This window comes from Myotis yumanensis, unplaced genomic scaffold (genome assembly GCF_028538775.1).
Source record: "Myotis yumanensis isolate MYYU_CA2020_CCGP unplaced genomic scaffold, mMyoYum1.0.hap1 SCAF_3, whole genome shotgun sequence".
NCBI classification, from domain to species: domain Eukaryota; kingdom Metazoa; phylum Chordata; class Mammalia; order Chiroptera; family Vespertilionidae; genus Myotis; species Myotis yumanensis.
The window spans coordinates 59,568,443-59,581,581 of NW_027223754.1; the positions used below are offsets into that span (position 1 = coordinate 59,568,443).

Below are 13,139 nucleotides of genomic sequence, written 5' to 3' on the forward strand. Positions count from 1 at the left end.
ACCATGTTCTCTCTTACACCGGTTACAGTTTTGGTGCTGTAGAGAAAGTCGAATCGTAGTCTAATTCTTAATACTCAACATTACATGACTCCCCAATGTAGATACAATTACAATAGCCTTCAAAAAACATGAGAGAGATATTAGAACAAATTTTTAAAAAATAATAATCTTCAGTTGATATATGCATTCAAAGTCAGCCAAGCATATAAGTCAGTCACTAAATAATGTAGAATTCAGTAAATTTGCTAGTGAAAAGTTTTCAGACAGACTATTCAAGGAAGTATTACTCATGATTTGTCTTGACATAACCAAAAAAATATCTTTAAGCAAAAAATTCAAAAAATTAAAAGAGAAAATTGTTATTGAAGAAAGCTGTTATAACCACTTGCCAAAGACCAGTTCCCAATTTAAAAAGCCAGACACAATGATAAACCAACTCACCAGACTTTCCATACCGCCTAATATCCATTACTAGGTTTCCAGTTTCTTGAGCATTAGCCATGGCTTCTTCCCACTCTTTTGTGTCCTTATATGAAAACTTGGTATTGTTGATGGCAATAATTTCATCATCTACCTGTAGCTGAGAAAATTCTGCTGGGCTACCTAAATAGAGCAAAATAAACAACCAATTTAAAAATAAACAGGTCCTACAGTCATTGATTATTTAAATTAAAGAATAAATGACTTTTTAACCTCAACTAACCATTTCTCATAATTTTTTAGGTGAAAAGGAGTCACAAAATTTCTTAGTTATCAAACAGTTGAGTATCAACAATACACAAAGCACCAGAGGCATATTTTATTGTATAGTATATGTCATCTTCATTAACATTTAAAGGACAAATGATAAGTTCATCTGTTCAAAAAAATTTTTTATTAACCTCCTAAGAAAAGAGAAAATGTTTAATTATTTTAAAATTTTAAATGTGTAATAAACTGCATTTTAGTTGAGCTTCCAAATCCAAATGTATTTTGGAACAGAAGAAAAGAGGGCCACTTAAAACTGATTAAAATTACTACTTACCATTATCTCATTGGAGAAGTCTTGAAATTTCAAAGAAAAAGCAATTTAGCATGCAATTTTATGTAGTTAAAATATGCAAATGAGGAACTCCTCTTAAGTACCATAGTTTCCTTTTTAATTTTAGGCCCTGTGGTAAAAGAGTTCAGGGCTTGACTTGGCATAGTCCTGGGTGGGGGTGGGGCAATCCTTTTGTAAAAGTCCCAGAGCATCCTGAGGTCTCCATAGGCCACAGGTGTATTAGGACGCTCAGAAAACACCATTTAATTATACAGCACAGAGAGATCTACCACATACACAGATGATTGGGTTCTATTAGCATTTTCAAATATTAAGCCTAACATTCTGATAAATAAATTCTGTAAAAGTCACAAAAATAAGCCTCTTCAAAACTACAATTAGTTAGGCAAGGAGAACAAACAACATGTAGTTTGTAACTCAACTATCAGTCACAGGGAAGAGGATGTATCTTCTCGCTTTACTGATGCATTTTCCACATGTGTGCTCTCCTGTATCAAATAAACCAATGTCTGGGGGTGGGGGGAACAGCATAGGGTAGCAAAGGAGAAGAAATTTCACTAGAGCAAAATCTATGAATTACCTGCTTCCACTGATGCTATGAAGATCCCGGAAATATCCCATTTTACTGTAAACCCAAAGTCAAGGCTGTTCCCAGGCGTCTGGTTTATGCTGATTCTCATATCACTGAACTGATCCTGAAAACAAACATGAAACGGTGTGATCAGGTGTCGCTGGCACCCACGTGGAGGAAAGTCTATCCATGAAAGAAGGGAGGCTGCAGGCAAGGGACACTTCAATTATTTCAAGATCAACTGGGAACTTCATTCTTTTTCCTGGGTTTGGAAAAACCTTCATTTATATAAATATTACCGTTTATTATTTTTCTTCTAAATTAGGGGAAATTTATATCAACAGATGTTTTTCTTCACATTAATATAAAAAATCAGCTAGCCATTGATAAAACTTATGCTTTTGCTCACCATATAATTGGGTCTAATGTAAAGACTATTTGTTTATACCCAGGAATGCAGTTGAGTGAGAAAATGTGTGTGTGTGTGTGTGTGTGTGTGTAATGGAATATTCTTAAGTCCTGAGAAAAGGAACATTCTGCTGTTTGCAACAACATGGATGAACCTGAGTGTATGGTGCTAAGTGAGATAAGTCATGCAGAGAAAGACAAGTACTGTATGATACCATGTATGTGTGAAATGTAAAAAAGCCCAGCTCATAAAAATAGAAAATGGTGTTTTTTTCAGGGGATGGAGCTGGGGAGATAGGACAGATGTTAAGGGTACACACTTGCACAAAGTAGTTAATAAACCCTAGAGATATAATGCACAGTAAAGTGAACATAGACAACATACTGTATTAAAATCATCATACTTCTTAGAGAATAGAACTTAATGATTCTAACCTCTAAAGAGAAAGAGTAATTATGTAATGTGATAGAGGTGCTAATTAACACTACATTTATACAGATATAAATGTATCAAATTAACATGTTGTATACATTAAATTTACAGTGTTATATGTCAAATTCAATAAAATGTCAGTTTTGAAAATGCAAAAAAACATTTAAATAATTTATTTTGAAAATGTCACTATGCTTATAAAAAAAAAAAAAAAACAACTTCCAACATTGAATTTAGCTGAATCGTTTCAGGGGGTTCACAGACACATAATTCAGTGACCAGTAGCATGCTTATCTAGGACAGGTACCACCCCTAAATAGCATTTGAAATTTGGTGGGGCATTTCTGCTTGCCCCACTGCCACATGAAGACAGAGCTGCTAGACAAGCTGCAAGGTGCTGAACTATGTGATCTTTGAGGAACCAGCAGTAAGATGTCAAAACACCCCCTACTGGGACACTCTGAGCTGTAGGCCACCACTTCCTTGAAGTGACATTAGCTCAATAGCCACTTGGACAATAGATAGAATTTTATTTCTGTGTCCATCATTATACTACACAGCAATAAATTCCAAATTGCACAGACTCTCTTAAAGCCATCTTCTAAAACAAACATTTTAAGTTTTACAGTATACTATGCCTGTGGAAATTTAACTATGCTTCATCATTTGCATGCTTTGTTTTGGGTACACAGCGGATATGAAGTTTAGCATAATGAGTTTTCCAGACTAGTGTTTTAGTTCTTTGATTCATAATCATAAAGAACTTAGGCTTAAGAGTTTAAGATATATATATTCTTAAAGCCACTGTATTTTTCAGAAAAATACCTACAACTTCTCCATTATAATTTGGCAGTTAAACTGAAACTTAGGCCCTACTGAGCAATTCCTAAAGCCTTATGTTTAATTTTTTTAACCTCTAAAACAGGTTTAAAATCCAAATGACAATATTCTGAGAAAAAAATTTTTCATTATTTAAGAATTAGAAGGAAGACAATAAATAAAGGATTGAGAGCATATTATGTAATATGGGCACAAATTTAGGTGCTATAACAATACTCGCTTATTCATTTGCTCAACATTCATTAATTGTACATCTTATTCTGTAAATGGCACAGTGCTTAGCACGCTGGGAAATACAGATGGATTAGGCATGGCTCTTGCTCTTGAGAAATAATTACTGACTCTTCAACAGTGGGTATGGATTTTTTTAAGAAAAAGTTTGTAACCAATAACATAAAAAGATTTCATCAGAAAGCTTGTAAAGCAGTTTAAATATGGGAACTCAGATGCAGCTAGTGAGAATGCTCATTAATAATCAGCCTAAACACCAATCCCCAGAATAAAACCCTGCTATGAATAGACAAAATTACTGGTTAGTTCTACTCCTTAACTAAAACCACCATACATTTAGAGATGACTCAATAAAAATGATTGGTCATCTTCACCACTCTTACCCTCCCAAATTCCAACTTAAACCCAATTAAAATGCAGAATCTATTGCTATATAAGGGCGGAGAGGCAAATAATAGGTTAGATATTCAAGGCACTAACTGAGGTTTTTATCATGAAGAATAAAAGACAGGATGGAGACTTAATAAATAGTCTCAAACTACATAACGAACACTTTGTGGGAGACAGCAAGTGAATATTATCATTTTCTGGCAAATACAGGATAAAAGCGAACAAGTTTAAGCCATAGACGGAAGTCTCCCAATTATATTAGTCCAGAAGAATTATCTCACAAAGGGCTGCTCTTACCTTGGAAATAAATCTCTACTTTAACATATTCAACAAAAGGGCAGATAACCACCTCCCCGGAAGTTAACAGAGGACAGCCCCACTGTGGCTACAGTCTGGTAGACTGTTGTGTGTGGATCCTTGGGACTGTACACGGGCAAAGAAGAACAACGAACCACCTGGACAATTACAGTCCATTCTGTCAATAACCAGGTGACCTCAGGCATGTCACTGCGCCTGACAGAGCCTTCTCTCTCACAAATACATTGATTTTCAAGTTTTTGTTTTTTAAAACCCTATTTTCAAGTGAAATCCTGATGCATAGCATGTCCCTCCGAAAGCAATATATAGAAAGGATTAAAGTCTGTGGTTATAGTTTCAGATTAGGGGCCCCAGAGCCCCACCTGCATGGCCTCCTCATGGCAATCCCTCAAGCATCTCTGTGGAGGTCAAGGTTATTAAATTAGGTTATCCCTGAGACTTCTTACAGGGCAATAAAGCTATAATTATAGTCAAGCATAAACTATTCAGCAATGATTTCACTTAGAATTTTTACTTCCATGTTTTTCTCTGCATGATGCATGTCACATGAGTATTCTGCAAAGGATCCATGCTTCAGAAGATAATGGAGAATTACCTTTTGAACTGGATGGAACCATGAATATAAATTATGGGGGGAAATCTAGATTCTTGATGGCTGACAAACTACTATCCCAAGTAGTTTAAGTACTCTATGCCAAGAACGGTACAATATAGTTATTAACATATCAGCACTTAAAAATGAAAATAATTTCCTTCAAATCAGGTATAATTTAAACAGAAATATATACTGAAAACTGTGATTTTAAAACAAAAACATGATAATCTGGAGTAGTAATAATAAAATTTATTTTTATGAGATCTAGTGAACTAAGATTCTCATATATCACCACAGATGAGAATTAATGAAAAACAGGGTCAATCTTACAAAATAACAAGAGTTATTCTCCTCAACTTTTCCAATTAGATAAAATGTTTACTTAAGGCAGTGATGGCGAACCTATGACACACGTGTCAGAGATGACACGCGAACTCTTTTTTGGTTGATTTTTCTTTGTTAAATGGCATTTAAATATATAAAATAAATATCAAAAATGTAAGTCTTTGTTTTACTATGGTTGCAAATATCAAAAAATTTCTATATGTGACACGGCACCAGAGTTAAGTTAGGGTTTTTCAAAATGCTGACACGCTGAGCTCAAAAGGTTCGCCATCACTGACTTAAGGGAAGCCTACAAGTTGATAAAAATAAACACTAAAAGTAGATTCAGACTATAAAGTGAGAAATGCCAGAGGACATAAATAATCGTGGGTTTCTGTACACATGGCATTTGAGTGTCTTTTTTTCCCAGGGTTTAAGGCAGTGGTTCTCAACCTTCTGGCCCTTTAAATATAGTTCCTCATGTTGTGACCCAACCATAAAATTATTTTCATTGCTACTTCATAACTGTGATGTTGCTACCGTTATGAATCGTAATGTAAATATCTGATATACAGGATGGTCTTAGGCGACCCCTGTGGAAGGGTTGTTCGACTGCCAAAGGGGTCGCCACCCATAGGTTGAGAACCGCTGGTCTAAGGTGAGCCTTCAAATCACGGCTCTGATCCGGCACTGGACTAACCTCCTTCACCAAAGAGACTGTATACCTCCTTCCTCCACTTCCCCATTCCAAAGACTCAGGGTGTTTCCAGCTCTGCCACTTACTCAACCCTTTCCAAGCTTATCTCCTACATGCCCCACACTGGGGATCAAGCCCACAACCCGAGCATGTGCCCTGACTGGGAATCAAACCCTGACTCCTGGTTCATGGTTTGATGCTCAACCTCTGAGCCACACTGCTGGACACCACCAACTATTCTTGTTTCTAGGAAATAGTCTTCCAAGTCATCTATTCTTTCACTTTCTCTTGCCTTTCTCCTCCATCCCTCGGGACACATCAGTTTCATTAGTATGTTCTTCTTCTTTCCATTTTCATTTTGTTGTTCCCTCCGTAGTCCCCCATCTTTGTGACTACAGGCTTTCCTGAGTAACCTCCTTCACTGCTGTATCTTCAGCTACTAACTAAGCCCAACATATCCCAAACTACATTCATTATCCTCCTCCCCTAACCTGCTCTTCCACCTCTTGTTTTTTATGTATTGGTTAATTACATCACTATCCAACCAGATGCCTACATTAGAAACACCAGGTTCTTTCTGGGGCTCTTCCTCTTTTCTTCTCCTAACTGCCCCCCATCCCAACTCCACACAATGATCCTCACCTGCAGTATCCACCACACCCACAAGCATTTAATAGTGTTGTCAAGTCCACAATCCATAATTCCACCTGGAACCACCCCATCCTTCCATCTTCCTTCAAGTTATTGTCTTAGTTTGGTGTCCCCTCTACACTACTGTGGTCACCTCCCAATAGGCCTCCAGTTTACTTTTCCCCATCTTCCACACAGCTGCCAGAACTTGAGTAAAGAACATGGCAATTATTATATTACACCTTATTTAAATGCGCGTAGCTCCTTACTATCTACTGGGTAGATTTTAAACTCTACAATTCAAAAATAATTCAGCTCTGATACATATATACCTTCCTCAAAACAATCTTGAGAATTATTTTATCTTTATAAACCAGAAGGTATTTCCATCCCTGTGGCCTCCAAGGTTGTAAAGACAGGGCAAAGTTAAAATAAGTCAGCATTTGGTGTTTTTCCTTAAGGCAGTTCTCAAATTTGAGCCTGTCATATTTCATAAACATTAAGGTCAGGAAAATCATAACTGTGGCCTGATCATTTAACTGGCCTGGAGCATGAATATAACTTTCAAATCTCAAGAATTTCACTGGTAATAATGCGGGTGATACCACCTACTTTGCAAGGTTATTGAGAGGAACAAATGAAACATTTAAAAGGTGCCAAGGCAGGTGGTTGATGCCTAGCAATTACCTTCTTTTTCCCATGGAAACAATGCTATCCATTACATATATGCTGGTTAAGCAATTAGAGAAAATCCTGTCTAACACTCACAAACATGGCTATGAGGCCAACAGCACTCAACCAGCATTCGCAAATACGGACCCAAGCGCTGTGCTAATAGCGAGCAAGACCCGAGACCGGCTTGCTTCCTGCCCTCACACAAAGCCAGCTCTAGTGAAGGCGGCAAGCAAATAGAATGCATAGTATGAAGCTGTGATAAGGGAAGCCCTGGGAGTTATTAAAAGGGGCATTTAATAGGCTCAGGGGTCAGGAAATGGACATGCGAAAAACTTCCTTCCTTCCATACCTATCATCCTACATCTGGGTACTGCTTTAAAAAAAAAAAATCTGGGGAACAGACTCCAAAATGTGGGCTTGGATGGGATTTGAGAATTCAGAGCTCTGGCTGGACAAAATAAAATGAAAACCTGTAGGTAATGCCAATTTGGGGGGGAAAAAAAATGAAAGCCACATTTGTGGGCGGTTAGAAGAGGATGAAGGACTCTGTCCCCTTGCTCGGGGTGACCCCCAGAATTGTCCCAGCAGCCTGGATTGGCAAGGGAAGCAGGCGACGGAGCAACACAAAAAGAGAAATAAGGAGAAAAGGAACAGAGAGGACTAAAACCCCAGAGCTCAGCAAAGGAGATGGGAAAGAAACCCCTGGAGGCAGGAAATGAGGTCATATTAATTTCTTCCCTTCATTATGCCTTTCCTTTTTTATGGCATAAACCCACAATTCTGTGATAGGCTCCTAACCGGTCTCTGCCCCCAGACTTCATTTCCTTAAAATAGTTCTATGCAACATCACAGTGCTTACATTCCTAAAACACCCATTAATTCTTAAAATTCCCACATTAAAGATCCTATAAGGACCTAAGTGACCTGCTGGATCAAGTTTATACTTCCGTCTAGTAATCAGGGCCGTAAATGCAAATCAAGTCAGCAAACACTTCCAACTCTGTGCAAAGGCTGTGGAGGGTATAAAGAATACCAGTGACGAGCACAGTGAACACATGGAACAGGAAGAATTCAGCAGATGAAGCTTTCAAGGGTGGAAAATTCAATTCGGACGTGGGGAAGAAGATATTTGTATTCACAAAGGAAATGACCCTCCTGGGCTGAAAAGAACAGGAGGACTTCTTTAAAAGACAGAAATGGGTGAAATAAACAATTTCAAATGGGGCGACAATAAAAACAAATATTTGATGTGTTCAAGAAAAAGCAAGCAGTCTCATTTGGTTAAATCACCTACTTCCTCTCTTTCCCACAACGTAGTGTGGTGTAGGTAGGTAGCTTGAGTCAGACTGCCTGGGTTCAAATCCTGACGCCACCACTCAGTACCTTGCACGGCCTTGGACAAGTACTATGCTCACTCTGTGCCTCAGTTTCCACAACTATAAAGCAGTGATCCCAAGGTCACTGAGGACTAAGATAATGCCCTGAGACACCTGGGGTTGGCACATGGTAATGCCTCAATAAACAGCTGCTAACTGCACTACTAAAGGAGTTTGAGACCAGTGATGAGGGACCTCAATACTCCCCTGAATGCCCTGAACTTCACTGCACAGATCACTGAGGCTTTGCAGCTGAGAGATTAGTCCAACCTGGCACCACACAGATGCCTCCGATGCCAGCCTCTGTGGAATGCACAAATACACATGACTATTTACAAAGCATCTGCATTAAAGGGAACAGGGCCTGAACTTCCACTGAAGCAGGGAGAGAAAAATATAACATCAAGGAAGATTCTGGAGGAAGAAAGAAAAGGATATTACTAGCAAAAGTGCAAGTAAAGAACGAGAATGAAGGCCAGAAGAACAATTATAAAACTACCAAGACATCAAGTTCAGCCATGCACTATGCTTTTATTTTTCCATTCTCTGAACTCCTGGAATTATAGTTTGGCCAAGAGTTTGGAGGAGTGTTCCATATGCCTTGGCATATTAATGACCAACTGTTTTAGGCCTTCACAGTGTTTTTCCCAAGGCAGTGAGCCCCTTTTCAGTGACAAGGGCGGCGGGATGCTACATAAGCTACTTCCCTCAGAGCGAAGAAGTGACACACCAGGCATCTTGGTGATGGGCAAGTGGCCATATGACACATACCTATGTTCAAGAATTCTAATGGTCCCACTTGTTAAATGAAGCCTAATTTTGCTTGGGAAGATCATCTCAAGTTTGGTGACAAAGAAGCCTAAACCCATTAAGGATGAAACCTGACACCATGCCATGTTAATTCAGGTTCCTCTGACCTGCACTAACCTGGAACATACCCACTCACCACACTTAGCCTCTTTTTCTTAATCTGTGATGCAGCTAGTCAACTGTCACCCTGAGGGAGTTGGGTGCACCTAGCGCCAACACACTAATCAGGCTGCTTGTTTGGATTTGCTGTTTGAAAGGGGAAAGCTTACATGCAAGTCCATAAAACAAAAGACACCTGGCTGCTGTTTCTATTATTCATCCACTAGTACCTTATGTTCCCCAAGTATAACATAGGCTATTGTTCTCATCTGAAACTTATAATGCTAATTAATATTTCCAATTCTTTAAAAATGAAGTTAAACACCTGAAACTGATACAAAATTTCATTAAATGTAAACTGTAATTGAAAAATAAAATTTTTAAAAGTAATAAAACAAAATAAAAATAAGTTATAAAAGTAACTTACAAGTAATGATTTTAGCAAGCTGCAAAAATTTCTTTTAGATAGGTTTGTAAATACGCATGGGAAAAGCTGAAAGAAATATACCTAAATACTAACAAAGGTTACCCATTAATGATGGAATTACTTTCCTGCATTTCCAAATTTATGCAACTACATAGTACTTTATAATCAAAAGAAAAAGCTTAAAGCTGTAAAACTTTATAGAACTAATAAAAATCCAATATACCAAATAAATATGCTATTTCGAATTATTTCACATGAAGTCACTTCATGAATATAACTTAGGCCAAGTTGTGTACTTCATGTTGTACTTTGGAAAACAAATAGGAAGGAACCAGAGAAATCTACACTAAGCTAAAGACCCACAAAGGCTCCTCCATGCAAAGGGATTAATATGTTAAAGTGCTTACGAAGGGTTTTTTTTCTAAAAGAGAAAAGCTTGATCCAGACAACCAACAGCTTTATAGCCTGTGTGTAAAACATACTAAAAAAAAACAGTCATTACTTAATAATTCTGTTGTCATCTTTGAGGATTTGAAGAAGGAAAAACTACAAATACCTCCAGTCATTCTTCATCTGATGGTATATTTGTTTGGATTCCAAATGTTAAGGAACACAATTGTCATACTATAACTAACCCTCATTATTACCATTAGGAGACAGTGAGTGGTTCAAAATTCTAGACTTTCTAAAGTATAAATGAGCACTGAAAGTCAGTAGAAGGTTAATATGATAGAGGAAGAAATGCCATGTCCCTAGAGGCCCGTACCTCTCGTGCGCACCAATTTCTCCTTGCGGTCAGTTAATGTCCCTGAAAAGAGGCTTTTATTACCCATTTATCTATTAGACCTGCATCGAAAGCTTCCTGAGTGAGTCCTGCACCTGAATCCAGGACTGCTGTGCAGCGTAAAGGCAGCAGCTGCTGAAATGGGTGGTAGAACGAACACCCAGATAAACCCCAAGGAGACTGGCCAATGGTCTCAATACACCCAAGTCACAGGGTCATCTGAATCCATAAAATCAGAGTTGAAAGAGACCTACTTCCTCCCAGATCTGCTCAAAATAAATGCAATCTCACATTCCACATTATCAGCCCACGTAGCCGATTACAACGCCTAGAAACATGGGTTAGAGGTATGGGTTCCAGTTTAAATACTTGTGTTTCTGAGCCTGGGTGATTAAACGCCTTCCCCAACTCACCTTTGATCGTGACACGTCTGTCTGTGGTGAGCTTCTCCCTTCTCCAAGTTCAGACATTGAATTGGGGCCAGATACTGAAGACCAGGTAGCATTAGAAGTGGAAGCCCAGTCCTGGGAGAGAGATGAGAAGGGGGGTGTAGGAGAGGGCAACCTCATCACACCCTCTCCCGATGTCACTGCCTCTCTTTCACCAAAGGAGCTGGAAGCCAGCTGGCTTGGGTCAGATTTTTGCACAGAGGTGCTGACCGAACTGTACTGAGTTCTCTTAACGCCTTCTACATCTCCATTATACTTCCAAACGTCATCCATCTAAATAGGAAACATCATTTTAAACTTGGTATTGTTAGATTTCTGTTTTAAAATGTGTACAGTAATATTTAGTAAAGATTACTAAGAGCTTGGAGCGTATTCTTTCATACCAGCGTAGGAGGAGGAATTGTTTTCATAAGTGTTTATGTTATAAACAGACCTCTGAAACTTGCTTTGCTCAATTACATTAGTTCAGGTCAGTAGATAGAACTCTACTCTTTTTAACTGTTGAATACTCTATAGTATGGGTATCTACAAGTTACTTATGTGACATGCATTCAATGCTGTTCAAATTTTTCTGTAACTTCCAAAAACATTGCAACAGATACCCATATATCTTTATAATCAGAATATTTTTATAGCACAGATTTCCCAAAGTGGACTTGCTAAACCAAAGGATATTTATATACAAATATAAATTATATATAATATCTTTTAAAAATTATAGCAAAGCACACCCAAAGCAATGTATAAAAACGTCTGTTTCACCTGGCCAGTATGGTTCAGTGGTTTAGCATCAACCCATGCACCAGGAGTTCACTGGTTCGATTCCCAGTCAGGACACATGCCTGGGGTTTGGACTTGATCCCCAGGGGTGGTGTGCAGGAAGTAGCAGATTGATGTTTCTCTCTCATTGATGTTTCTAACTCTCCCTTCTCCCTCTCCCACCCTTCCCCTCTAAAAATCAGTAAGAATATTTTTTTAAAAAAAGAATGTCTGGCCAAGACCGGTTTGGCTCAGTGGATGGAGCGTCGGCCTGCGGACTGGGGCGTCCCAGGTTCGATTCCGGTCAAGGGCATGTACCTGGGTTGCGGGCACATCCCCAGTGGGAGGTGTGCAGGAGGCAGCTGATCGATGTTTCTCTCTCATCGATGTTTCTCTCTATCTCTCTCCCTTCTTCTCTGTAAAAAATCAATAAAATATATTTAAAAAAAAAAAAAAAAAAAAAAAAAAAAAAAAAGAATGTCTGTTTCTCTGTATCTTTGACAACACTAGACATTTTGAATCTGATGGGTGAGAAGTTGTACACCTCATTCTTGTTCTAATGAGGTTGAACACTGATGGATGAAAAGTTGTACACCTCATTCTTGTTCTAATGAGGTTGAACATGCACCTGGGTCCTTTGTTATCAACCATTTAAATCCCCTCTCTCTTGAACTGGCTATTCATTTCTATACCTATTTTCCTACTGGTTTATCTTTTCCCTACCAACCTGTAGGGCCATTTTAAACCTTAGGGATATTGACCCTCTATTTAAAATACATTCTACTAATATCTTTCCAAGTCTATAAATTATCTTTTGGCTATGATAAAAATGTCTGTCACATAAATTCAATTTTTATGTTGTCAAATATAACTGTATTTTACTTAAGATAATGATCAGGAGTTCTTCCTGGCTATTTAGACAAGTATCCCTCACTTCAATATTTTTTTTAAAATCATATTTTTTCTCTTTTAGATTTTAAGATTCCACATTGACAGAGAAAAAAAGGAACTTGAACATTGATAGTAAGAAGTGTATTGCTTCCTTTTACATAATGAAAATTAGTAAACCTACTTTCAAGTTTGTGATACTGCTTTATTCTCAGGGCAAATGATTCCATGTTTTTAAAAATACTAATATAAATAGAAATAAATATGCAATTTTTGAACATAAGATACATTTCAATAACTACACTCAAACATATCAAGTTCTAATGAAATAGAAAATGGGGGAAAATAAACATTTGTACATAAGAACTGAAAATATTTAAGTCAAACCATATG

The 13,139-nt window shown here is 37.9% G+C and overlaps 1 protein-coding gene across 12 annotated transcripts in view; it reads right to left on the bottom strand.

Annotated features, from left to right (window-relative positions):
* The window catches only part of LMO7 (LIM domain 7), a 217,928-nt gene that overhangs the window by 22,669 nt on the left and 182,120 nt on the right, over positions 1 to 13,139 (bottom strand). For all 12 annotated transcript variants that reach the window (XM_070408931.1, XM_070408919.1, XM_070408921.1 and 9 more), the window contains 3 exons: positions 11,064 to 11,372; positions 1,623 to 1,737; positions 442 to 603 (listed from right to left, as the gene is read on the bottom strand). In XM_070408931.1, the coding sequence (XP_070265032.1) occupies positions 442 to 603; positions 1,623 to 1,737; positions 11,064 to 11,372 (586 nt within the window). The remainder of the gene's footprint in view (positions 1 to 441; positions 604 to 1,622; positions 1,738 to 11,063; positions 11,373 to 13,139) is intronic.